Genomic DNA, 27,905 nt, shown 5'->3' with positions numbered 1-27,905 from the left:
ACAATGGATAGAGTGGCAGAGTAGGGCTCTGAAGATCTGGGTTCAAATCCCTGCTTAACTATGGAAACTCACTAGGTGGTTGGAGCTGGTAAAACTTCTCCTTAAACATGTCACTTACCTTTAAATCCCTATTAGGGTCACTATAAGTCAATTCTGACTTGACAAGACATAACATAAATCTGAAGCCTAGGTGTTATGCTCCATGTATCTGTGGAAATGGACTGTAATCCATGAAAGCCCACACTAAAAGTAATCTGTTGGTCTTTAAGGTAACACCTTTTTATTTTTGTTATACCTGCTGAAAAAGATGAACTCTTTGAAAGCCACTCTCTCAATACCATGCACAGTCTTAATGAGGATCACGGTCCTTACCTATTAGTAATAAGTTGGAGGTGTGAGGGGAGCATCAGTGGGAAGCCTCCTGCAAAACACTTCTTTATACTTCTGTATACACACCCTCACAGCACATGTATTCTTTGATCTGCACTCTCATGGAAGCTGGGGAAGGAACGGATAAGCCTCTTGTCCTGCACAGGCCGATCTGATAAAAATCGCTAACACCTTTGTATTAAGAAGTCTGTAGAGGAACACGGGATGAAGAGCAGGCTTCTCTCTGCACTTAACATGGGGAGTTGGGTGGATGAATCCTCTTGGAAGGGCTAAGAACAAGAGCTGCTCATGACCAGCGCAGGGTGGACACCAAAACTTCAGAGGCAAGTAATGCTCGTCCCAGTCCGCAAGGTACCCTGTCTCAAAAGATGCTGTTGCTGAATCTTCTGTTCCCTTACCAAGCCAATTCTATACAGCGCACTAGCTCCAAACAGAAGCTGCTTGCATGCATTTTAATTTTTTTAAAAAACACCCTTTCCACAGTTGCGTAGGGTGGCACAAGTATTTTTGTTACAGGCAACAAGCCCAGGGGCAGTTTTATAGAATAGTAGCTCCCTGTTTCCTCCCTGGCAGCATCTTCATTTCTGGACTTACAAGAAGCATGCAGAGGAGAGAGTCATGCAGGTAGAGAGGACTCAGAGATGGTGACAGGCATAATACCAGCAGCTGCTGCAGCTCTCAGAAGCTTCCGCTACTGGAATGAGGAAGGATGAAAGACTTTCTTCCCTTTTCAACTACTTGCTTACATTCTGGATTGAATGGGCAGTTTCTCTTCCAAACCTAATGGGATGCTCACACTTTGGCAGGAAAGTGTGCCAGCATTAGTGACAAACAGATATCTCACACAAAGAATAGACTTCATTACCAGCCAGAGGTCCTACAGCTGTGCAATATATTGTTTGCCAAAGACTGAGGTCAACTGATCTCCACACCCATCTGCTACCCAAATTGGGAATCATACACAACACAGTGAGAATGCTGCTGAGAAGCAGCCACTTCAAAATGTCAAAATGAGGAATTGGTGATCCTGAGAGAGGGCTGCACCACAACCAGTCACCATGTGGACATAACACAGTATGGTATAAACACCTAAAAAATGCTAAGCCCACTAAAGCGTGGATGGTCAATTACTATTTCACTTGTAAGTTAAAACACAATCGCTCAGGTATGCAGCACAAGGAGTCCTCCATAATGAGAAGCGGGCTGAATTTCATAGAAGGTTTAAGATGTTCTACAAAAATTGCACGGATAGTGCATGGGAAGGGCAAGGCAGGACAAAAAGTGTACCATCGGCTCTACAGGTCGCTAAGCAGGCTTCAAAATGGCACTAGGCAACTAATAACCACACGAGGGTCTCTTCTTCACCATGAATTTGTTTAATCTGTTTTTCAAATATCACTAAGCTATTAGCTCTCATCATGAAGCTGCAAATTTCACTGGTGAAGGGCGTTCTCTGTGTAAAACTGCTCTTGTTTGCCTGCTGTAAAATAAAATGCCTATATAAGTGGAGAACGAAGGGCACAAATAAGGCTAGGCACAGAGTACAGTAACCTGCCTGGTGGGTACAGGAATAGGTGTCTAAATAGCTGGTGTTGCTCTCACTCGAAGGATTCTGAAAAACACCGTTCGCCAAGGACAACAATTTAGAACTCAGCCCTTTTCTTGCAGGCACCACAATTAAGCCTCCACAAAACCTTCTGCAACCCTGAGAGATCCTGATCGATCATGTTCAGTGCTTTGATGCATAATGCAAAAGCTCCTTTCCCATCAATGGCAGAGGCTGCTGTGCCAACAGAGCAAGCAGGGACATGAAAGGGGGGGAGGGAGGGAGTTAGGGATGGCCCACACAAGTCATCCCATGACAAGGGTAATTATTTTCCTCTTCCTAACCTCGACTAAGCGATAGGGGTTCCCGTGAAGTTCTGGATGAGTGGAATTGAGGCTGTACCACAATGACAGAGAATTTCCGCTGAAAACCAGAAGGATTCTTGTTTACACTCATTAATAACTTCTCTATTAATGAATTGGCTTCATCCATTAAGGAACTGATCTTGGGTTCTTGCTTTTAGCCTCCTAATTTCTCCCAGTAACTTCATATTGTTATACAATGCATAAATAAATCAAGTGATGCAAGGGATTTTCCTTTTAGGCTCTGTACTGCATCTCTCTCTCTCTCTCTCTCTCTCTCTCTCTCTCTCTCTGTGTGTGTGTGTGTGTGTGTGTGTGTGTGTGTGTGTGTGTGTGTGTGTGTGTGTGTGTTGTGCAAACATCCACACCCCTGAGAAGGGAGGGCAGGAATTCCCTATAAACAGGCCTTATGATTGCACAAATTCTGGATAAGCCACTTTCCAGAACCTACTGTAAAAGAGTTAGTCTTCAAAAAATACTTGAGCAACTTACATTGTGAAGCCTTGGAAACAGAAAGCAATTCACTATTTTTCAAAAGTAGTGTTCCAAATTCTGTTGTTCCAGCTACCATATATTTAGCAAAGGGCAGCAGAAAACCACACTGTCTGACAACCATTTGTCAGGCATTCTTGGGAGAAATATTGCCACGCCCTGCAGGTATCTTAAAACATCTTTCGCCCACAAACTGCTGAACAACTAATAAATCTCATCACTTCTCAGAGGACAAAGCAGAGTTCTCCAAGCAGAGGCAGAGTTCGGATAGGCTTTCCTTTTATTGTAGTGAAGGAGGAGGATCTTAAAGAGCACTTGCAAAACACATTTTAAGGGTGCTACAGAAATCTCAGCAAGATTGTTATCCTCATTTATCAACATTATTTCTATTCTATTCTTTTTGCCACAAAGCCACCAAAACAGTGTACAAAACCAGAACAATTAAATGAGCAAACATCAATAAAGATGTTAAAATAGTTGAAACTTGACATGACCAATACTTTAAAAGTACAGTATGTGTCTTAATGCTATTTTTGAAAATGAGGGGAGGCACTCCTAATTCTGAAGAAGTATCCCCCTATGAAAGCTCTTGCCCAGCTAACAGGCCTCTCCACAGGAAGGATTACCTCCGAATGTCCTCTTCTGCAGATATTTCCATACAGACACATTCAGAAAAAAAACACAGGTGGACCAGGCCCTTAGAACATTTAGAAAAATGAGCGTGGAAAACAATTGTCAGCCAATGGTGTAATATGATCTTGATACTTTTTGCCAGTTTGCAATCTAGCCAACTAAAGTTTCCAACACTTCCAGATATTTCTAAATGGAAGCACTACACACAGAACATGTTGCAGTAGTCTATGCATAATATAAACTAAGGCATGGATAATTGCTGCCAAATGCAGGAAATAAACACAGTTGAATCAAAATGCCACCGCCACCTGAAGGCCCAGGAACAGCATACCGTATAGTCTGCATTTTGCTCTCAAGCTAAGCAACTGATTTTCAAGGGGACTGCAACTCCTTTCAGAGCAGATTGAATCCCAACAACTGAATCAGGCTTTCTCCAGATCCACGCTCTTATTGCTTTTCTTGTTGGTTTGTTTACCCTCGTGCAGTCCAAGGGCCATTAAATATACGTAGTTTGCTTATGTAGTATTACATGGTGAGAAGCAATGGAACTGAATGTTACCAGAGTTCCAAATTCCCTCAAAATACAGGACATTGTGGGGCACTAGAGGCCAATGGCCAGGGAATGTAATTTCTCTCCAGCAGCTCCAATACAAAGAAAGTACCAGATTCATTGCAAAATCATCCATCAAAGACAGACCAGAAGATCAAGATGCACAACCGTATTAAAAAGAGGTCATAAAGAAGTAAGAGAGTAGCACTACTCCCACCTCCTTCCAATGGCCAGCACAAGTTCTCAATGAAGCATATTCAGTCCCATAGTGAAGTCTGAAAGCCTAATATAATCAATATAATTCAACCACTTGAGCAGTTCAGTATAATTCAACTGCTCTGCAAAGTTGGACAACGCTAAAGACATGCTGTCCTCCTTCAGTGTTTTCTCAGCTTCCCCATCTGCTATCTGAAATTATGAACTGTATCCATGCCTCAAATGCTGGAGGGAGTCTCTTCTAGCCTTCCATTTTTGACATTCACTCTTACTGGTACCCTTCCTCCCCCCCCCCCAAAAAAAGCTAGCTCCTTATCTCTACTTCTTTTTTCCACTACCTATAGTGAGCTACATGAAAAATCCCATACAATTCATCCTAGCCACCTGGGTCTTGATAACATTTGTGGACTTGTTACCATGAGATCCTATGGAAACAAAGGCCATAGAAATATACTAATCAGGTCTCAACGTATGACAAACAGATAAACTGTAATGGAATAAGAGTTGCTATGTGGCCCTTGTCTTAATCATTAATATATTTCATTAACAAAAGAGACTTAGCTGTAGTTCAGGAAAGCAAATGAATCAAGAGCAGGCAAAAAGAACTTATAAGACAATACGCTCATCTCAGCCACTGAGATGAAGGCTCTGCCAGCTAATTAATCAAAGACTCTGCCCATCTGCACAGAGAGAAAGCTACAGGGTAATAGTGAGTATCAAAAACGTGCACTGAGATGGAAGAGTCATGAGTCTTCTTTATAAGTTATTAATTTTCCCTAATCCTCTTTCTCAGTGGCATATGTATGTATGTGTGTGTGTGTGTGTGTGTGTGTGTGTGTGTGTGTGTGTGTATGTGTATGTGTATGTGTATGTGTATGTGTATGTGTATGTGTGTATGTATGTACAGTGGTGCCTCGCATAGCGAGGTTAATCCATTCCGGATTAACCCTCACTATGTGAAAACATCGTTAAATGGAACGTAAAAAACCATTGGAACACATTAAACATTGTTTAATGCGTTCCAATGGGCCCTAAACTTACCGTTCAGCGAAGCTTCCTCCATAGCGGCAGCCATTTTCGCGCCCTCGGTAAGCGAGGGGAGGGCGCGAAAACGCTGCGTGCGGCCATTTCGGGACTTCCGGTGGCCATTTTGGAACCGCCAAACAGCTGATCTGCGGGCATCGCAAAGCGAAGATCGGTAAGCAAAACGCTTACCGATCGTCGCTATGCGAGTTTTTGCCATAGGGACCGACACTATGCCTCCGTATTAGTGATCCCGAAAAAGGAATCGCTATGCGGATTCGTCGTTATACGGTGCACTCGTTAAGCGAGGCAACACTGTATGTATGTATGTATGTATGTATGTATGTATGTATGTATGTATGTATGTATGTATGTATGTATGTATGTATGTATGTATGTATGTATGTATGTATGTATGTATGTATGTATGTATGTAGATCCCAAAGAAGGGCAGTGCCAAAGAATGCTCCAACTACCATACAACTGCACTCATTTCACACACTAGCAAGGTTATGCTCAAAATCCTCCAAGGTAGGCTTCAGCAGTATGTGGATCGAGAACTCCCAGAAGTGCAAGCTGGATTTCGAAGGGGCAGAGGAACTCAAGACCAAATTGCTAACATGCGCTGGATTATGGAGAAAGCCAGAGAGTTCCAGAAAAACATCTACTTCTGCTTCATTGACTATGCAAAAGTCTTTGACTGTGTCGACCACAACAAACTATGGAAAGTCCTTAAAGAAATGGGAGTGCCTGACCACCTCATCTATCTCCTGAGAAACCTATACGTGGGACAGGAAGCAACAGTTAGAACTGGATACGGAAACGCTGATTGGTTCAAAATTGGGAAAGGAGTGTGACAAGGATGTATATTGTCCCCCTGCTTATTTAACTTATATGCAGAATACATCATGCGAAAGGCCGGACTGGAGGAATCCCAAAATGGAATTAAGATTGCCAGAAGACATATCAACAACCTCAGATATGCAGATGATACCACTCTGATGGCAGAAAATGAGGAGGAATTAAGGAAGCTTGTAATGAGGGTGAAAGAGGAGAGTGCAAAAAACAGTCTGAAGCTCAACATCAAAAAAACTAAGATCATGGCCACTGGTCCCATCACCTCCTGGCAAATAGAAGGGGAAGATATGGAGGTAGTGACAGATTTTACTTTTTTGGGCTCCATGATAACTGCAGATGGTGACATCAGCCATGAAATTAAAAGACGCCTTCTTCTTGGGAGGAAAGCGATGACAAACCTCGATAGCATCTTAAAAAGCAGAGACATCACCTTGCCAACAAAAGTCCGCATAGTCAAAGCTATGGTTTTTCCTGTAGTGATGTACGGAAGTGAGAGCTGGACCATAAAGAAAGCTGACCGCCAAAGAATTGATGCCTTTGAATTGTGGTGCTGGAGGAGACTCTTGAGAGTCCCATGACCTGCAAGGAGAACAAACCTATCCATCTTGAAAGAAATTAACCCTGAGTATTCACTGGAGGGACAGATCCTGAAACTGAGGCTCCAATACTTTGGCCATCTCATGAGAAGAGAAGACTCCCTGGAAAAGTCCCTGATGTTAGGAAAGTGTGAGGGCAAGAGGAGAAGGGGACGACAGAGGATGAGATGGCTGGACAGTGTCATCGAAGCGATCAACATGAATTTGGCCCAGCTCCGGGAGGCAGTAGAAGACAGGAGGGCCTGGCGTGCTCTGATCCATGGGGTCACAAAGAGTCGGACATGACTAAATGACTAAACAACAACAACAATGTATGTATGTATGTATGTATGTATGTATGTATGTATGTATGTATGTATGTATGTATGTATGTATGTATGTATGTATGTATGTATGTATGTATGTATGTATGTATGTATGTATGTATGTATGTATGTATGTATGTACAGTGGGGTCTTGACTTGAGAACTTAATCCGTATTGGAAGGCGGTTCTCAAGTCAAAAAGTTCTCAAGTCAAATCTGCATTTCCCATAGGAATGCATTGAAAACCATTTAATCCGTATCTGCTCTTTTCTGTCCATAGAAACTAATGGGAAGCTGCTATTCCGCCTTCGACCACTAGAGGGGGATATTTTGTTTCTTTTTTTTCTTAGGTCAAGAAAGGTTCAGGGAAGGCAGGGAAAATACAGCCCAGGCAGTACCAGGCAGTCTGAAGACTCCCAATCCACTCTCTAAACGCTGGGAGGAGTGAGGAAGCAGACAGGCACCCTTTTCACTGGCCAACAGTTAACCGAAAGTTCAAATTTTGCACTTTCCCTGCCTCCCACGTGGGTTTTTTTCAGTTCTTAACTCAAATCTAAGTACTTAAGTCAAGTCAATATTTTCCTATGAAAGCGGTTCTTAAGTCAAAATGTTCTTAACTCAAGTCGTTCTTAAGTCAAGACCCCACTGTATGTATGTATGTATGTATGTATGTATGTATGTATGTATGTATGTATGTATGTATGTATGTATGTATGTATGTCTCTCTCTCTCTCTCCCTCTCCCTCTCCCTCCCTCTCTCTCTCTCTCTCTCTCTCTCTCTCTCTCTCTCTCTCTATCTATCTATCTATCTATCTATCTATCTATCTATCTAGTTGTTTTACATACATTTTGGCCCCAAACTAAGACCTATATCTTAAGTTCTGGCACTTATGAGTGACTAGTTGCCTTTGCAATCTGTCTTATTGCAGAACCTTACTGTTTTTATTAGATAGTTATTCACTGTATTTTGTTATTTTAATACTACTTTTCTACTCATCTTTATAAAGGAGAGGATGCAACACAATGATGGCTAACAATCATAGTTAAAACAATTTCTCTTGCCTCAAGAAAATAACTGCTAAAATGTATGGGGAAATCAAAGACATGTAATTTTAATTTTTGTTACTTCCAGTTTTCTCTGCCTGTGCAAGTCTTAGCTTTAGAAGTGACTGCAGATTTCTCATGCCATCTGTAACACAGCAAGGCATGACAAGAAGGGCTTTCTACAGAAACTGCTGTGTTGGTTCAGGGGTAGGATGCTCACTTACTCAACAGGCACAGGCCACAGAACTAAACCAGTTACAGAATGGTTTACCATGCCCTGTCCCCATTCTCGGAGGAGCCCGCTGGGCAGGAGCAGCGCTTGCCCAGCCATGCAGCTTTCTTCAGTGCCACCTCCACATCAGCCAGTCAGGCCTGGCAGAGCCTCTTGCCCTCCGTGTGGCAGCTGTTGCGGAGCTTCAACGGCAAGGCCCATGGGAGCCCTGATGGCGAGGCCCACCATGGCTGCCCCCGGTGAGTAGCCGCCAGTGCCAGAGCCACCTGCTGCTCTTCGATGGCCACCCAGGAGCCGCCCACCAGCGGAGAAGAGGAGCCACCCCCATGGGGCCAGGTACAGGCAGCGAGGCTTCAGCAGCGGCACTCGACTAGCCACACGTGACTGAGATCCTTCCTTTCAAATCAAGGGGGTAATGTCAGCGTATATGCATTTTTTGGGAGGTAAAAGGTAAAAAAGTTCCCTGATCCCTGATTTAATACAACATTACAAACTCTTATATCAGGAGGAGGAGCTTCATCGTGGTGAAGCCAGCAGCTACTGGGAATAGCTCCCAGGGAAGCTGGAACTGATTCGGCCTGGGATTCCCTTAGAAATGGGGGAATCAAAGGGGTGGTCAGGAGAGACCTTTCTGTAGCAGATAGTGAGCCACAGAAGGTAGAAGGTTGGGCAGCAACTCAATTTTTCTTCCTTCTGGAAATTCACACAAGCACAGACCGAAGATGGGAAGCCATTTTTGGCAACCAGCCAGGACAGCTCCATTGCCGAGGATAAGAGAACAAGAAACACAGCGAAAATATACAACAACAAAGTAAGTGGAATCCCTTGTTCTATGAAAAACCCCATTAAAATGAAGAACAAGTGAGTGTGAAAATTTACGACCGAAAAGAGATAGAAGCGGCGTATTTAGCATGTCAGCTCACGCTTCAAAAATGAAAGGAAACTAGATCCATGTTCAGCAAGCTGATTCAAGGTCGAATTGAGGGAACAGCCAGACAGAAATAGCTCGTGCCTTTATTAAAGAAAAAATACCCGGAGAAATTAACACTGGACAGGCTTTAAGGGATTAAAACTTAGTGAAAGCTGTTCACTTTGGACTTTTTTCTTCCTTGTATATTCTTCGACTGCATGGGACTCTGATTAAAAACCTGAGCTGGGTCCCCTTTTCTGGGGAAGGAGAAATAAGCCTTTGGAAGTTAAAAAAGAAAAAAAACAGACTGTGAACTGTGAACTGAGAGCCATACAATCTGAACTGAACTGAGGACTTTGATAAATGGCACTCTGATAACACAGCCTTGCTGGGTGAAGATGGAATAAATTCTGGGAAGCAAAAAAGAAACCTGGCAATGTGTACAGCTAAGCCTTTGTCTTGTCCTCCCCAGTACCACTCATGTGGCACGTATTGTGCGTCTGACAAAACTGCTTAACTTGCTGACCCATTCGTGGCCAGTAAACGTTCCTTGCAACCCTTTGTTTGGTATGCAATATTCCCATGTGAGCTCCAAAAGCATCACTATGCGCCTTACTTAAGATCTTGCCTCTATATTTTTCAGGTACAATAAGTTGTTTGAGGTTTCTTTACTTTAGTCATAGGTAAAATCACTGGCACAGAACTTATTCCCTTGATTGTAACAGTTTGATTTGGAAGTACAGCGGTGCCTCGCATTACGATGTTAGTTTGTTCCAGCGAAATCACTGTAGAATGAAAACATCATAATGTGAAAAAAGCCATTTTCGCTGCCTGTGCAGCAAGGAATCCGTCCCAGAAAACAGCGGGGGGGATTTTGTTTACCTGGCGGCCATTTTGAAACCGCCGATCAGCTGTTGGAAAATTGTCGTTTTGTGAAGAATCGGTTCCCGAAGCAGGGAATCGATCATCGCAAAGTGAAATTCCCCCATAGGAAACATTGTTTTGTGATTGCAAAAGCGATCGCAAAAGTTCATCGTAATTCAGTTTCATCGTTAATCCAGCAATCGTAAAGCGAGGCACCACTGCATTTGTTCTTTAGGAACCACATCAGGGTGACACAGGGTTATGTGAGAACAGGTATCTACAATTCCAACATAAGACGTCCCATTAATATGAATTTTCTCTCCAGAGTTCTGTAGTAAAATATTGTCTTAATTTATAAGAAAGTACTGAACAACTCTGGCTTCTGGCAGATCCATGGCCAGTTGCCATGGAGACAGAACCATTGTTACAACCTCCTTCAGTGGCTTCCACTGGTTTTATACCTTTTTGGTCTATCATCTTTTCCATTTTTATTTTTATTGTTTTTCATACAATTTGATTGAACATGCCCAAGCCCACCATAGTTATAACACTGTCCATAAGTCCTTCAATCATACTGAGGAGATCTGTCAAACTTTTCCTCAGGGTTCATTCGCTTCAGCGGACTAGGCCCTGCCAACTTAGGTGAGGCACTAAAGTGGTCATCTTTCCCTGACATTTTACTGTTGTAATTTTGATTGAATGATTTCTTACTGTTGTCCCAGTTCTGATTGCAAAATTTTACCACAGAAAACTTAGGATCTCTAATCTCACTAATGGAACCATCATATTCAGACACCTGTAATACATTTTTAGGATTTTTGTCTTTGACTAAATAACGCAATTCCTCAGGAAAAATGGAATAAAATTGTTCTAAATCAACCACATTTTTCATTTGGTCTAAAGAAGTGACATTTTCACGTTCCATCCATTTGTCCAAACATTGAATCAATTTAGCCCCACTTGGGCATAAGATTCTTCAGGCTTTTTGGTAAGGGAACAAAATTTTCTTCTAAGATGTTCTGCATTTATGCCAAATCTAGAATATACTATTTTTCTATATGCCTCAAAATCTCTAGCTTGCTCCAGAGGCATCTGAGAATAAAGCTCAGCTAAATCTCCACTTTTTTGTGATCTCAAAACTATCATCCTTTCATCACCCTTAATCTCAAAGTCCCAGCACGCTCTCTCAAATGATATCAGGAAAGATTCATGGCAATCTCCTTTCCTATATTGGGGAAATTTCTTTAGATTGATCGTTGAGAGATTTCTCTCATTAGAGTTGTTGTTGTTATTAGCCACTAATTCCAACTGTTTCATCTGTATTTGAAATTCCATTTCTCTTTGTCTTAATTCCATTTGTCTGGCCTCAGCCTTCTCCTTGAGCTGTAGTTCCTTGAGCTGCAGTTCCTTAAGCTGTGGTTCCCTAGCTCTTTCTTCTTTTTCTCTAGCCTGAATTCCTGTTCCAACTTCCATTTTTCAAAATCTTGGGAGCTTAGAATACTTTGTCTCTCTGAGGCACCCTCATCAGTCTCCTCCTGTTCCACTGGAGCTAGAGGGTCTCCATTTCCCTCCACTTCCTGAGGTAAACTTTCTGCCTCCTGACTCCCTTTTTCGCTATGTTTGGGTGGCATGTTTAAGTGAGTGAATTAGTCTTTAATGTCTGCACTGCTTTTAAAAAGAACCTGTCTTTCTGCTGTTTATTCCAGCAACTACGTTGTTTTGCTTTACTCAGCAGCTCTCTTTGGTTGTTCTCCATCTCACAACCTTTTAGTTACTGTCCCTCGATGTCTGAGGTATTTTTCCTCTCAGACACCAAAATAATTTTATTTCTCAAGCCACTGCTTTTATTTTCTTATCACCTCAGATCTGTTCTGACCCTGGATTCCACTTTTTATCTACCAGTGCTCCCTTATCTCTCAGATCCTTGGATTTGAAGCTAGCCACTGGGTCTCTCAAATCCTGAGGTAAACAAAAAAGAGTTTTTCCTTTAGAGTCGGTTCCCTATCTTTAGTTCTCCCCAGATCTGGTTTCAGAAGCCCAGCCACTAAACTTTTCCACAAAAGCTCTAGCAGGTTACCCACTTCTTCACCACAGACCTCTGACTAAAAAGTACCCACGACTCCAGAAAATTCACTTTTAAATACTGGCTTCACTGGATTATTTTTCATCCCGCCGATGGACACCAATTGTGATGTTTACCCTGTGGCCCCTGCTTGTTTCACCAAACAAAGAGCTCACCCAAGTATCCCAACATGCCCTTCAACATGCTGCCATCAGTTGATCTCTTTATCAACCTATATTTCCTATGAAAGACTGAGGGCCATTCAGTACTGACTTTTAAACAGAAGCAGATTTAGTGATTACAAGTTGTTTCAGGACTAGTTCTTAAGCACATTCTTAAAGCTTCAGTATTTTACTTTAACCTTTTCTATCTTAATTAATACAGGTCACACTCTGACTAATCACTCCTTAAACACTCTCTCTGCCTCAAACCCCAAAACTCTTTTTCTCTTCCCTGTCTCTGACTGAACTGACTAGATTCTGACTCACCCCTCCCTTCTAGTTTCTCTGGCTCTGCCTCCCAACAGCTCTCATTGGTACATGCCAATGCTACAGGCTACAGTGGTGCCTCAACTTACAACCGTCCCTACTTATGACCATTTCAAGTTACAACCAGCTCCGGTCACAAAATTTTGGGAAATTCTAATTGTTAACTGTAGGTGGCGACGAGGCTGCTTCTTTGTAGCTCTTTTGCCCTAACAGTTGGAGAGTGTGCGATCAGAGGATTCTGCCTGGTAAGGTAAGGTGCTGTTTTCTGCTTTTTAAAAATTGTTCTGGGTGGGTTTTGCAGCGTGGTTTTGGGCTGGGGCGTATGTTTCTGTGCTGTGTTGTTGTTTTGGTTTTTTGTGATTTTTTTTTGCAGCCCCAGCACCTTTGGGGCTTGCTTTGCTGTTTATTTTTGGTTTGGGGTGTTTTTTTAAAGCCACAGCGATGGAGCTTGACTTTTTGTTTATTTTTGGTTTGTTTTTTTTTAAAGCCCAAGTGATGGAGCTTGCCTTGCTGTTTATTTTTGATTTGGTTTGTTTTTTAAGCCCCAGCACCTTCCGACTGGGCTTGCTGTGTGCTTAATCCCCCCCCCCCCGGGAACAGATTAATCGCGTTCCAATGCATTTCAAAGGGAAATGGTGCTTCGATTTACGACCATTTCGAGTTACGCCCATCTTCTGGAACGGATTACAGTCATAACTCGAGGCATCACTGTATCCCATAGCAGAGCAGAGAATGAATGAGGCCCTGCTTATCAATATAAAGCTAACTGTGCAGGCAGCAGGATTGCATTCTTGCAGTTTGTGTTTTTAACTAAAAATAGAAAATGCAGGGAGTACTAACCAGGGCTGTGGAATACGGGGGTGGGAGGTGGGTAGCCTTTAACCCTTTCCTCTCAAGGTTCTCTCCCGAGCCAAATGGAAGCTTCTGTTGGATTAATTTTGTTGTGACTGCTTCACAAAAAGAAAGGGCTGTCTTCACCTGTTCTGTTCCATGTATCCTGCCTTAGTATTGGGCCAGAACATTTTTCAAATCCAGAATTTAATGTCGTTATCATGGGGTCTGCATGTTCCCATGGCAGTAACGTTGGTCAGCTGCTTCTACACTTGCTATTTCTAGATTTAAAAAAAAAACAATAAAGCAACTTCCAATGATGCATTTAGTGACCGACAGGTTCTTCTTCTAGCAAAGAGCCTGCTTGCTTGAAAGAATCAATTTAAATTGCACAAGGAAGTAAAACAATCCATTAACTATGGGGAGAGGCATAAATATCCTGGAGGGTTTCCCTCTGTCTGACCAATCAGGGGAATTCTTTCCTAGCCTCATAAACAGGAATCAAAACCTTCCAAGGAGCCTCTCTTCATCATCACAATCTTAGTGGGTGCCCTCGCCTGCACTGCAAGAACATTACCAGAAAATAAAACCACAGCTTAATAGTGACTCATGATTCAGTTTGTTTATTCAGATTTATTTCCCTGCATATATACATTTGGGTGACGTATCCAAAGGTGCTGTAATTTGCTAGAGGCTAATCTGAAAAAGAACAGAAAAGGCAAAATACTGAAGACTAAGCTATTGGCCAAAGTCCCTCCTTCAGAAGCAGCACACGGAGGGAGAACACATGCATGGCAAGCATAGGGCTCACACCCAAGTGTTGTACTTTGACAGAACCTCCCTGCAGAACATGCTTTCTCAGTAACCTTTTTTTAGTGCCTGGCATTCTGTGTGCACAGATAGGTGGGAAAAGCAACAGCGTCTTACAGCAGGGGGAAGGAAAGAGCACATAATAGCTAGGAACAATGCAATCCATTTTTCCCAGTGTTCCTGATTATACAACCTTATACTGTAGTATAGTCTAGATTATCATCCTTCTCCCCCTTTCGCTTCTTATAATTCTGGAGAAAGACAGCAATCTGCCTTCCTCAATGGTGTTTCCTACTTCTTCCAAATAACTTCTCTCCTTTTCTTTTTCTGCTTCCTGAATGAAGCAGAGTAAAATCAGTGGTGTTTCCTCACCCTCACTTCCAGATTCTTTTGAAGAAATAGAAGTCTGGAATGTGTTTTCTTGTCTTGACAGCTACCCCCCCCCCATTCTTTCCTATTTGTACAAGCTGATCACATACATGCCATATCAGAAGCCAGCCACTCAGACTTCAGTGGTGTCTACTGCTTGTTTAACAGGGTCAGCTTGTGCTCAGAAAATCATGATGGGTGTGCTGGGTTTTCTGCTGACTTGCAAGAGTGGGTTGAAGTTCATTTTAGATTTTTAAGAGTAACAATAGAAATATAAGGTGGAGATTATGTAGCTGTTGTTTAAAAATCCCTTTTATTCTCTATTTATGCAGACCTTCGCTCTTCGCTAATACACATGTATTAAACAACATGGGTTTTGTTTTGTGGTTTTTTTTGGAGCAGTAGAGCTCCTTCTACCACCACCATTTCCATTTTTTTTAATGCAAGTTTGGCATAGTGCAAACTACCATTAGAACTCAGACTGTAAGGTTTTGCAAGCACCGTCCCTAATGTAAGCAGTACATATTTGGGTGTAGCATTGAAAGACATAAGGAAAAGAAAGGACATTACATGGTATTCAGTGCTCTGTTCCCAACAAGAAACAATTCCACTATTTAAAATATGACACACCAATCTTGCATCATAGAAGGGCTTGTGATGTAGATTCTGCCTAAGAGCTATTGAACACTGCAGCAGGTTGCCTAAATCAGGAAGCTGGGGTGCCTTCTTGGTGGACATGGATGTAATATTCTGTCTTAGGGATGGACCTAAACAGATTCTTAAGATGAAGGCTCCTCATGCTATTAAGGAGTCTGCCTGTCCCTATCCAGATAAAAGAAGAAAGACCCTATTTTCACACAAAAAAGTAAGGATAGACATTAAAAAAAAAACTTCCAGTTTACGAATGTGAAATATTGTGCTTCTGTATCCATGATTCAAAACACAGGAAATGGCCTGATATTGATTCACAACATCAAGCCCTTGTTTACGGCAGGAAAAATGATGCCAGGCTTTACATAGCAAAGGGCAGCCTGAATACTGATAACATCAATGGCAGCAGTTAAAATGCTCTACCTTGTGATCACTACAATTCACAAAATGACACCAAGCAAGGGAAAATTTCAGAAGTTGACCCTTTTTCATCAGTTAACCACTTCTTCCCTAAACACAAAGCAATTGTCATGGCTGTTTTTGACAGGTTTGAACCTCTCAGTAAACTAATGTTGCCGTGTCCACTCTGCAGAATGCAGGCTAGAAAGCTATGTTCAAATTTCCAAACCCTTTCTTGGGTAACTCAACCTGAGAAAATAAAAACTGTATCAAACAAAAGGCTCTACGAACATGTTGTGTGCATATTTTCCAAAAGATTACCCTTTGCCTTTTGAAATTAAAAAAAAGGGGGGGGATTTCCAGAGTCAGCAAAGATTGCCACTGGAAACCAAGGTCAAAATCAATCATACTATGTGAAAGAAAGTCAGTAAAGAAAGGCAGGGACAAAAAACAATTCATTATTTGTAAACCACCCAGAGTGGTCTTGGTAGCCAGATAGGTGGTATAAAAATCAAATACTGTACATAAATAAAATTTGAAATGTGGTGTTGGAAGAGAGCCCTAGAGATGCCACAGACAAGCAGAAAGGACAAATGGGTGCTCAATCAAGTCAGGACTGAACTCTCACTAGAGCAAAAATGAGTAAACCAAGGCTATCCTATCATGTACATATAACGAAAATACAGAAGTGACCAGAAAAGACAATATTGCTGGGAAAAGGGGTGGCTTTAGTAGGAAGAGAAAAATACAGTACCTAATATGGTCTCAAAAAGAAAACCAGAGCTGTTAGTCTGCAGAATTTACAAGGGAAGACGATATTGCTGGGAGGGGGGCAGACGGATGAAAACAACCTAATATGAGATGTTGTTGGATTGAAAGATCAGAGCAGAACTGTTAATGATAGGACATGTTGAAGGTCATTAACTCGCCACACATCAGAAGTAATTTGATGGCACGTAACAACTTTAGAGGTTTTTTTCTGAATTACCAATCAATTGTATAGTGAGAAGATGGGTGGAATGGTTGAGACTATTACAGAATATAGCACCAAAGCTCTGCTAACATTGAGTGAAACCACTGCAAAGCAAAAACAGTAATTTCATAGCTTAAATGAATGAGCTTCTGAGTATCTGTTCTCTATTCTTTTAAAAATATATTTTAAAATATTTTTACAATTGGACACAGAATCCCTTTCGCAGCACCAATGTCTCTTTGGCAGGGAAGGAGTTAAAAAGTTATCCTCCTTAAGAGTCAGCTACTTCAGTCCTGATTGACAAGGTGAAAAGTTCTGATTGCCCCTGGCCTGGAGATGATTTCCTCTTTTTCAAACTGGTATCAAAAGCCTAGTTTCAGAAATGCTTACTGAAAATACTCAGGGTTGGACAAACACAACTGCTCTGTGCTTTTGTAATACAGAAATACTTTGAAAATGCCTTACAAAATTGTCTGCTAATTCTCTGGAGATACATGGCAAAATGTCCCTTTCTGATATGCCATTATTTTATTTAAAGCACACTTGTTTTTTTGTTTTAGTTTTTTACTCTTCAAAGAAAGCTTGTCTTTGACTATTTCTGTGACCTTTCATTGCCCTCAAACATCTCCCTTCCCACACCATGAAGATGCAACAATGTATCACCTTTGGAACAGTCTCGGGAGTTAGTCTGTTCCACACATGCTCAGTTTATAAGAAAGTCACCATTTTGTAAGGCCTTTTTGAAGATCAATGTTTCAGCCACTTCAGCCTGGATTCCTTCCAACTTTTTTTTAAAAAAAAAAAAGCAGGTGAAGCCAATCATTCTCTTTCAATATCAGGAAGATTGGTATTTTCAATTTATTTGATCTGTTTTAATCTGGGGGTGGTTAAGGTTGCTTCTTTCTGCACAAGGGGTAAAAAAAATACTTTTAAAGAATTGTAAATCAAAAAACCTTTGTCCAAACATTTGCAAATTTGATAGAGAGCAAGGGCAGACTGTCTACTACATTTGTGCCCAATCTGGTGCTGTTCCAAAGTCCAGTTTCAAATGCCAAAAATGTTTTGTTTTGGCATTTTAAAAATTGACTTGTAGAATGTAGATTTGCTTTGCCAGCACTGCAATCTTGTGAAGTAATAATGAAATCCCATCACTTCCAGCAAGAACAAACTCAGTGCAGGAAGACAGCTATGCAGCACAAAGATGCATGAAAAGGAAAAAGGCAGAAGTATGTGGCTTATCCTGCAATTATTTACAGTATTTCCTTTACAACTTTTATATTTTTTGAAGGCTTACATAAAGGTTTTGGGATTCCTGATCTAATCCAGTGGCTATCATCGGGATATCTCCTTCTCAATCCAAGCTTTTGACTGGTTAGTTTGAAAATCGGATTCTTATTTCCAAAAACCCAGCTATGTTAGATACTTGGCCAACATAAGTGCTTATTATTTTCCAGAGCAAGTGCATAAGAACTGTAGTTCTAATGAAACCAAACAGAATATTTAACCTTAACATCAAAACAGGAAAGCAAAATGTTATGTTTAAAGACATCCGTTTTGCAACCATTATGCCAAACAGTCCAACTCAAATCAGTCATATATTTGCCTCCGAAGAGGATAGCTTGAAACCACTGAATTCCTACTGCCCCACATGTGAGGTTAAACAGAGACCCTTACCTTTGAGGGATGCAACTTGCGACAAAGCCTGTGCATATGTGGCTGTATTGAGGAGAGTCCCTGGTAGACATGAGGGGAAAAAGGGACCAGAAGGGCCAACTCCTCTGCTAAGGCTGCAAGAAGAATGATAGAGATTACCAACAAAGACCTATGCTGAAGGTACCTAACACTAAGGCCCTACAGGAAAAGAGTGGACTCTGTTCTTATGTCATCCAGCCTCATAACAACTCTGGGAGGGCAGCCACAATAACTCTTCCATTACCAGGCACAGTTTCTACATGGCAGTACCACCTATAAAGAGTGTCCAGGAACATAAACTGGCTCAGAATGTATGTGCTTATCTTTTTACAGATGTAGGTCATGATAAGTGTAGAAAGCCTATCACCATATAAAAACACTAAACAGCAATCCTATACAGTGGTGCCCCACATGACGATGATAATCCGTCCCATAGAAATCGCTGTTTAGCGAAATCATCGTCATGCAAAAACCATTTCCCCATTGTAATGCATTGAAACCCATTTAATGCGTTCCAATGGGGGAAAATGCCTCATCGTTTTGCAAAGATTGCCCATAGGGCAGCCATTCTGCGAAGTGCCGATCAGCTGTAAAAATGGCTGTCCTGTGAAGCATGGGTCCGGAAAACACAGGGCAGCCATTTTGCGAAGCCGCCGATCAGCTGTAGAAATCGTCCTCTTGCGAACAAATGGTTCGCGAAGCACGGACCAAATCGTTGTCAAGCAAAAATCGCCCACTGGAATGACTGTTGAGTCATCGTTATGCGGATTCATCGTTTAGCGGGGTCGTTGTCTAGCGAGGTACCACTGTATATGTTTACACAAAGGTAAACCCCATTTAATCCACAAATATTTACTCCAACTAAGTATCTGTAAGGCTGCAGTCAACATCTGAATGTAATTTACAAATGTGTCTGTACACATGAATCAGATACAGCATGCCAATGGGAACAATATTTCATCCATTTCTTAGATGTAGTGGGCTCTGATTACTAAATTGCCACACTGAATGTGTTTTAAGGTGCCACATAATTGTTTGCAGGTGCTAATAACACAGTGCTTGAAGTCCAGAAGTGATAACCAGAGTAGCCCCATTCCATCTGTGGTGAGTCAACACCTCCATAAGTCCCACTGACTGAAAAGACTTACTCTAGGTGCAACATTACTGGATTCCAGCCATTAAATATAATGATGAGAGCTACAGAGGACAAACCTACCTCTGTTGAATCTCTAGATTCTCCTTCTTACTTCTGGTATGATCAACTGGGGAGGGAGAGTTTAAATTCCTTCCTGCGGGTGTCACTTCAGCCATTGTCTCTTTAGGCCCTTCCTGATCAGAAGCCCCTCTCTCAGTTTTTCTCCATTTGGCCCTTCTGTTTTGAAACCAGACCTGAATCAGGAAGAAGAATATAAACAGGCAACCTTTCACTCAGTCATCAATTACCATTTATCCCTTACTTATTTGCTTTGTGTAATCCTATCATACTGATTTGATTGTTAAGAGGGCTTCTTCTTCTCCAAATGAAAACCCAACTTTGTCGGAATATGGGTTCCTGTCTGAGGCCCTTATTCAAGGAAGCAAATGACATGCTTCATGTTAGCACAGAGTTATATCCATTCATTTGGAAGTTTAAGCACAAAAGTCTGACAAAGGGGGGAAAAAAAATAAGCAAATACTTGTATTTCTTTTACCATGAAACTGATAATGCTGTCAGTGCAAAACCACAAAGAACAATAAATTTATCTTTAGTTCTAATTGGCACCAATGGGAAACTCTTGAAAGTGCACATAGTGACAGAAGAAATCAGTGTCTAGGTCAGGAACAGAAAGAATGAAACTTCCCTTCCCATGTTTCACAGAAGCTCAGCTCTTACTGCCTACGCAAACACCTTATGTGGATGAAACCTGGAGAGAGTGGGTCGACTAAATAAGAGTGAATGCAGTGGACTGCCAGAGAGAGAGAGAAAGGAATAGAATGGGTTTGAAATGCCAAATCCAAATGCCAAATCTACTGGAGAAACTGCCCTTGCCCTACAAAAGAAATGTATTTACAATAAAGGGCAAGTATTACACTTGAATGGTTTAAGTAAAGATTGGTCTTATACAGAGTGGATGGTGTCCTTCTTATTCATGCTAATTTTGATCCTGTTTTTAATAAAATCTACTCCGTTGCCATATTTTAGAAGAATTAAAAAATATCCAGCTCTTCAGACAAAATCTGCACTAGTATGATGGAAGACACACACACACCACACACACACATACACACACACACGTAATATAAGTGAGTGTCTCATTATTCTGCAACATATATATTCCATCTTATCATTTTGTATATATATATAAATTTATCAGAAGTCTTCAGGGAAAGCCTCATTTAGATTATGCCACTAATACTAACTACCACATTTAGCTCCACAAGAGGCCAAAGGCTTCTTTTCTTTCTTCTTTCCCCCTTTGCACTGATTCTAACTGTACTTTCTGTTCCTCCCTCTTTAATGCACAAGAGCTGACTCTTCTTTTAAAATTGCTTGAAGAGAAGAGTTGTGACTCAGGATGCTGCAAAGCTTCTAGTCCCACCACCTTGCATGTCCCATCAGACATGCCTTGGTATTCCTCACCCCAGATAGAAAAGTGAAAGAAAATTCGGTGCATTTCAAATCCTTCCACCATTGTAATTGTGTGCACATGCATGCACACATGCACACACACAAACACTCCGTCTATCTGGGCTTGTTTTGAATTATGGATGCATCTGAAGGTTTAAATACTTGTCTGAACTGGAGAGAAGAGGAATGAGGAGATAGTATCTTGGCTAATCCCAGAAAAAGAGGAAGAGAAGGAATCTGGTTTCCCAGTCCCCATGGCATACAGTGGTTCTTCATTAACGCCAGGCTCTCTCTTATGGAACATATAAAGTAAGAATGTGCAGAGTGCCTCAACAGAGCCACTGCCACTGAGCCATTAAAACAAATGAAAATGTTCAATATTTCTTGCTGAATAAATATGGTAATCTTCTAGATCAAGAATGAATTATAGGCAAATTTGATCAACAGGTCTTTGATGTTTGATATTAAGCACCAGAACTACAAGTCCCAGCATTCTTTAGTTCATGGTGATATTTTCAGCTGACAAATCAGCCAACTGGTGGCCAAAAAAAAAAAAAGCACAAGCAGGCAAAGACACTGATTCCAGTTGGAATGGGAGGGAGCCACCTCTGCTGCTAAAGGTACAGGTTCCAGAATATATACAATAAATTATCTTTAATTATAAATTTACAAGCCTGCCAAAGATCTGTGCAAGCAAGGAGTTCCAACACTGAATGGTAGTTTAAACTATATTGTCATTCCAGCAGCATAACCCCATGTATCTACTACAGTGAAGAGACAAATCAGGAGCCTGAATCCATCACTCTGCCACTGGCTGCGAACCAAGGTAGTAGTGAAACTGGAACTAGCCAATACTTGGGTACTATATGAAATTCATACTGCCTGAGTGTCCTAAACAATTGCTGCCATTGGCTGAGGACACATCCCAAAATAGTTGCAATTTGCTGGCATTCTGGAGCATAAGTGAACATGGAAGGATGTGAAGATTTAACATAACATGTTGAATTGAAGGGATAATTGTTGTTAAATGAATATAACATTAACTGGGTGCATTAACTACATTAATGCAGATTGTTACATATAGTTTGGCTCTTAGATTAGCTGATTCAGTTAAGAGAGAATTTTTTTCCTGCTTTCAGCAATAATCTTTTTTATTTTCATGTTCATCCCATAGCTCCACACTGAGCACCAAGAGCAATAACAGACTCAATTGCTCATTCTGAAATCCCAAAGCAAAGTTTAGAATGGTTTGCAGCTGAGCATCTTCTATCCCACTTATCTCGGTGGGATTAAGTTGCTGAAATCCAAGTACTTCAATTTAATTCGGCTATAACAAGTGAATCCACAATCCTGTTATACCTCGGTGCTTGGCTTTAGTTTTACTAGAGACAAATGAAGACATGACTGGACTCCCTATTATTTTATACTGAAAAAGCTTAGCTCAGAGAGCTAGATTTATCTATAGGCATAATAATGTCCAGAACTATAGAAAATCTGGCTTTCTGAGCCATAACTAAGGAAATACACAATTTGAAAGATTATTGCAATGTGCTGTGTATTGTTGTTCTTATTATCATCCCATTTTTATTTAGCATGCTTTTAATTGCATGTATCAGCAAAGGCTAAATGATGATTTTATCTGCATTCTAAATTTAGGAGAGTTAAATGCAAAGCCAATTGCAGACACTTCCTTGTGTCTTAATTGAATGAAGGTCACAGCTATAACAACATTTAATTGAGCTATTTTTCATTATCATATTTTAATGACTTTGCAATGACAGTTTGCCGGCTTCTGAAGAAAGGGTCTGATGAAGTCGTTTATTTCCCTATTTAGTTTTTGTTTGACAACATCATCTTCGATTAAGATGTGGCTTCCCAGCACATTAATCATATTTGAATGAGCAAGGGGCAGAAATGTAAACATGTCTCCCTTCCCCTGTTTCCCCATGTCCCAGCATGAAAGCGAACCTTAGCCTCTATTGTGTGCTTGCATAATAGCCCACAACAAGGCTAAACACTCTAATTGTTACCACCCCTATCTCGCCCTTGCACCTTTCAGGGAGAAGTTATGATCTTCCACTTCTGAATGCCCAATAATTGTCCCATTTATCTCAATTTGCAGTGCAGTCTTTAGGCACCAATTGTTAAAATGGTGGGAGGGAAAACCCCAAGCCATCACCTCCAATGTACTGGCAAAAAGAAGATTTGAATGTCCAAATAATAATAATCAGTTTAATTTCCCTGCACATGAGCAATGATTCATGTTCAGATTTAATAATCAGGGTTGCATAATCTGATTATAGAAGAAATAATTTGTTTACAATCCCCAATTTACTGCAGTGAATTCCATTATCTCTCCTTAGCCATTGGGTTTTAAGAGATACTAACATGACCCTGGGGAAGAAAAGGCATGCTATTATATTTCCTACAATTAGATCTTTGCATAGTCTTAACCCCGAGCACCTACATAAAAAGAAGACAAAAACAGCAGGCAGGAAAAGCCCCATAAATAACATATGTGAGTTGAGAGAAAGGCTGGGTTTTATTACTAAACCGGGTGTGGGAGGGGGCTGTTCAGCACCTGGTTCATGCTTCTGAGATCTGTTCACACCACTCCTTAACATGTTCTCTTCTTAATGAAAACATATAAAGGCAGATGGGAACAGGAGAGTACAGGGCACTTTAAAGATGTCCGTACACATTCCAAAGGTACTTCTGTCAAGTGAAGAGAGGAAGAAAACTTTCATCAGTAGAAAGCTTAGGACTGGGGCAGAATTTTTGTAAGATTCCAATAAATATCCTCATTATGACAGGAAAGGGAAGAATGTACATGCCTTCTGAGATCTCAATGTTCTTCTCCTATTCTTTAAAATTTGCAGGAAAGGAGGCCTATTCAGGGTTTCTAATGCGGCCATATTCTAAAGCTGGGGAGGACAATTTGTGGTCCTCCAGATATTTTTGGATTGCATCTCCCAGGAACCCTCACTATTGTCTATGGCTGGTTAGCTCTGGAGTGAACTACAACTTAGCAACATCAAGGGCCACAGGTTGACCACTTTGTTCTAAAACTTTAACAGCTGTAGTGATATCCAGGATGACCACAGCATCAACTTCATAACAGATAGGCATCATTCATGACATTTTCCTGCCTCTCCATGACACTTCCACCATCAGGAGGAGGGTAGGAAAGCAATACCTGTGGCACCCACCCTAAAGAGCCTTGGTCTCACCCCATTCCACATGAGACAAACTAGATCTAATACTTTCTTCTCATCATAGTTCCTTGAGGGCCAAACTATAAGGTGCAGAGAGCCATCCCATCATTAGAAGAAGCAATTTCTTAAGTACTGTACTTAAAAACCTACTATTGTCACATCAGGAGCTTTCCCCATCTCCCATAATTTGCATATCAACTTGCTTTGTTTTTTTAATTGGTCATCGGGAAGTTAGAATTGGCTTTGTCTCCAGTAAAAAGGTTCAACCACAGTTCTGCTTTAAATGCCTCTCTGTGACTCTTAACATATTTCACCTGCTGACTACAGAGAGTCTGTCCTTAATAAGACAGAATAAAAACTATGGGAATGCCAGAAATAAACTTTATACATATTGATTCCGGAGATCTGAAAAGAGAGACACGTCTTCTTTTGCAAAGAATCCTCCTAAAATTTCTAAACTTAAACTGGTGAATTTCCACCCAAAAGGATGGACTGCTGGGGTTAAAAATAAGACCTGGCTGTTGATATTAATGAAACTTACTTTCTGATATAAACATATACTGTATTTATATCCCCAGATACAAAGTCAGGAGAAGGCTATTAAAGATACATTGTGACAAGTGCATACAAGGCAAAACTACAGTATCCCCTTGCTATAAACCTATTAGATAGGATACGCATTTACTAAATTATTTAGTTGCATTAATTTTAATAAAGCTTAAAAAAATATCTTCTCAATTACCCCAGTGACTACCTTTGCTCATATTGTGCAGAACACTAGAAAATAGCAGGAGACTGATTTCTTACTTAAAAACTGGGCAGGCTTATACCTCTCTACAAAAAAGTACTTGATAATTCTCCAAAACCACTGTGTAGAAAGTTCCCTGGAAGGAAATCTCCTTTAACTCAGGGGAGCTTGCTTTCTAATAAGGATTCTGTTCTCTTCCTTCCCTTTATTTCAGTGGAGTCCACATCGGGTGCGGGAGACCTGCCCTGTGCTCTGAGTCAGTCAATTTCCTCGGGAGGGCAGCTTTGCAGAGGAGGAAGAGCTGGCTGGGAGAGTCTCACCCATTCTCAGCACCCCACCCTTCCCCCCCTCCCCCCCTTCAAAGCGAGGAAATGGATGTGCATTGATGTAATTTAGTACCTTAGAGACATGGACAAATTAGTGTAGAACATTATCACTGGTTAATTATGAATGACCGATTAATCAACCTAATCTAATATTCCACATTATGTTGATGTTATTAAAGTGCATCATGAAAATGACAGATTGGCTTCATTTGCTTTCTTTGCCCAAATGTGCAAATGGGTCCTCTCCTCACAGGCAGCATTGGGCAAATTGGATGATGTCAAAGGGGGGGAGGGGGAGGGGGAGAGGGAGAGCGAAGAAAACTTTCTGCCGCCTGGCCCAAGGCTCCTTGCTGGCAGGCCCTTGTTTACCTGGACGCGGGCTTCCGTGAGGTTGATCTTCATGGCCAGCTCTTCCCTCGTAAACACGTCTGGGTAGTGGGTCTGAGCGAAAACGGCTTCTAGCGCTTCCAGCTGGTTAAAGAGCAAGCAGGTACATCAGCCAAAAGGAGGAGGCGAGGGGGGGGAGCTGGGGCTGTTCTGAGGCCAAAGGGCTCCGTCCTCCCAGCTGCCTCAAAGCTGACCCTCCCTCTCCCTCCCTCCGAGAAAAGGAAAGGGCCCGGCGGGGGGGGCGCGTCCTCAGAAGGGCCTGGCTGGCAAGCGGGCTTCTCCGTTGCGGGCCTGGGCAAGTCCCCAGCCTCGCCACAGGCTGAAAACCTGGCTCGCTTATTGATAAGCCTAGCCCCACCACCCCCCGCTTCAGGCAGTGACCTCGCAGCGCGGCTGGTCTGTTTGAAGAACCAGTTCCTCCGAGGCCGTGCCGGAGGCCTGCACCCGCCGGAGGCGATGCCGCCCTCCTCGACGCATTGCCTTCCAAGGCGCACGACTCGGCGCCCATTCCCCGGGTCCCGCGCCCCGGGCAGGCTGAGGACTCTAAGGGCGAACCCTGGGCTTCTCGGCGGCAAGGCAGCCCGGCCTGGAAAGGGGGTCGGCTCGCGCGCCTGGGGGGCATTCGGCGGGGCCCAGAGCAAGGCGCCGGCTACCTGCTGCAAGGTGAAGGTCGTCCTGTTTCGGCGCTGCTTCCGGCGTAAGAAACCGTCGTCGAAGTCGGCCGTCGAAGGGCCTCCAAAGGGCGCGGCGCCTGCGGGGACCAGAGACAGTTCTGGCGCTCCTGAGCAGCCCAACAAGAGCGGAAGGTGTGAGGCTTGGCTGGGAAGCCCCGCGCAGGGAAACCCTGAGGCCCAAGAGGGCACCAAGCGGGGAGCCATTTCCTCTCTTCTTCTTCCCTCCCCCCCCAACACACGCCTCTCGCCGTGGGGACAGACAGAAGGCGCCTACGGCTGGGCTACCAAGGAGGGCGGCCTGACCCGCAGAACCTCCCGTCCTTTGGCCCGGCGAGTCCCACCCGAGGCGCGGGGGGGGGGGGGGGCTAGGCGACTTCTCCTCGATGCCGGTACAAACGGCAGCGCCAGCCGCCGGCCCCCCCCCGCTCCCTCCCCTGGGCCAACCTGCGCCTCACGCAGAATTCCCGCCCTTTTCCCCCCGAAATGTAGCAGGCACCAGAAAGTGAAGGTACGGCAGGAAGGAGTGTTTTCCCCTTTGGTTGCCCACTGGGGTTTTTTCTTTCTTTCCCAAATGCCCTTTTTCTCTTTCCCAAGAGCAACTCGGAAGGGAAGAGGAGGAAGCGCTCGCTCCAAACCGACCTCCCCCCCCCCGCCGCCGTGATGAAAGTGGACGCCCTCCGCCTGAAGGGAGGTCGGGGAAGGCAGGCGTAAAAATGGAGGTCGCGGAGGGACAAGCCTGGGCAGGTCCCGGCCTTTTCCTTGACCGCGCCAAATCCCGAGAGTCAAGGGGCCACCCCGCTCGTCCAGGAAGGCCTCAGTAATGGAGGGCCGGAAAGGGCAAAGGTGAGGAGGCGCTTGGAATAAAAAAGGGCGAGCGAGAAATTCGTTCAGGGCAACCCGCTTGGGAGGGGAGGCTTTCGAGAGAGAGAGAGAGAGAAGCTTGGGGCAGAAAGCGCCCCAGATCGCCCCAGGCTCCCATCTTCCTCCTCGGCCTCCCTGAAACCGCGGCGAGCCGGATTTCGTTGCGCCACATTTGGCGATTCGCCGAAACAGGCAGCCGAGGGTCTGCCTAACCGAGAGCTCTTTCCGCGGCCGGGCCCGAACCCTGGCGATCGGGCGCCGGTCACGAAACTGGGCGAGGAGGGCCGGGGGCGAGCCCGGGGATTGTTCACTGGCGGATGTGCTCCGAGGCAGCCTTGGGGGCTTACAGGATCCGAGCTTCGGGAAACTCCTGCTCTGAAAAATAAAGTCACCCCCCCCCCCGCTTTGCGAGAGCCCCGCTGGCGGCGGAGACGGGGTCTGTTTAGCTTTCCGCAGTTGCCGCCGGAAAGTGTCCCAAGATTGTCCACAAGCAAAGAGTTACGATTTAGGATAAAAGGCAACACCAGACACATTCCGGTTAAAGGGTCCGACCCCATTAGCTCATATGAGTAAATCGATGTAGAAGCCTCAGACGCGCCAGGGGTCTTTTGAAGACTCACCTAATGGGTGCCTACTTCAAACCACTCGGGCGGCGGGAACTATCCTGAGATTTGGTACTGGGGGTCTGGGTTGCTGCTCTTAGGGACCGAACCTGGTTTTGCAGTGCGCGCGCGCGTCTACGAGCACGCGCGATCCTTTCGTTTCACTTTTTTCCTGTTAGATTTACTCCC

The 27,905-nt window shown here is 43.0% G+C and overlaps 1 protein-coding gene across 2 annotated transcripts in view; it reads right to left on the bottom strand.

Moving 5' to 3' along the window:
* Positions 1-26,619, bottom strand: part of DRGX (dorsal root ganglia homeobox) — a 34,905-nt gene extending 8,286 nt beyond the window's left edge. The window contains exons 1-4 of one of the 2 annotated variants that reach the window (XM_072994865.2): positions 26,233-26,619; positions 25,562-25,663; positions 19,512-19,684; positions 18,278-18,390 (exon numbers count right to left, since the gene is read on the bottom strand). In XM_072994865.2, the coding sequence (XP_072850966.2) occupies positions 18,278-18,390; positions 19,512-19,684; positions 25,562-25,663; positions 26,233-26,457 (613 nt within the window). In that variant the 5' untranslated portion in view covers positions 26,458-26,619. Of the gene's footprint in view, positions 1-18,277; positions 18,391-19,511; positions 19,685-25,561; positions 25,664-25,960; positions 26,193-26,232 lie in introns of those variants that run through there. The other variant, XM_078390634.1, reaches the window with a different exon arrangement.
* Between the last annotated feature and the right edge of the window lie 1,286 nt (positions 26,620-27,905).

This window comes from Pogona vitticeps, chromosome 3 (assembly GCF_051106095.1).
Source record: "Pogona vitticeps strain Pit_001003342236 chromosome 3, PviZW2.1, whole genome shotgun sequence".
In the NCBI taxonomy this organism is placed as follows: domain Eukaryota; kingdom Metazoa; phylum Chordata; class Lepidosauria; order Squamata; family Agamidae; genus Pogona; species Pogona vitticeps.
This window is presented reverse-complemented; position numbering and strand designations above follow the sequence as displayed.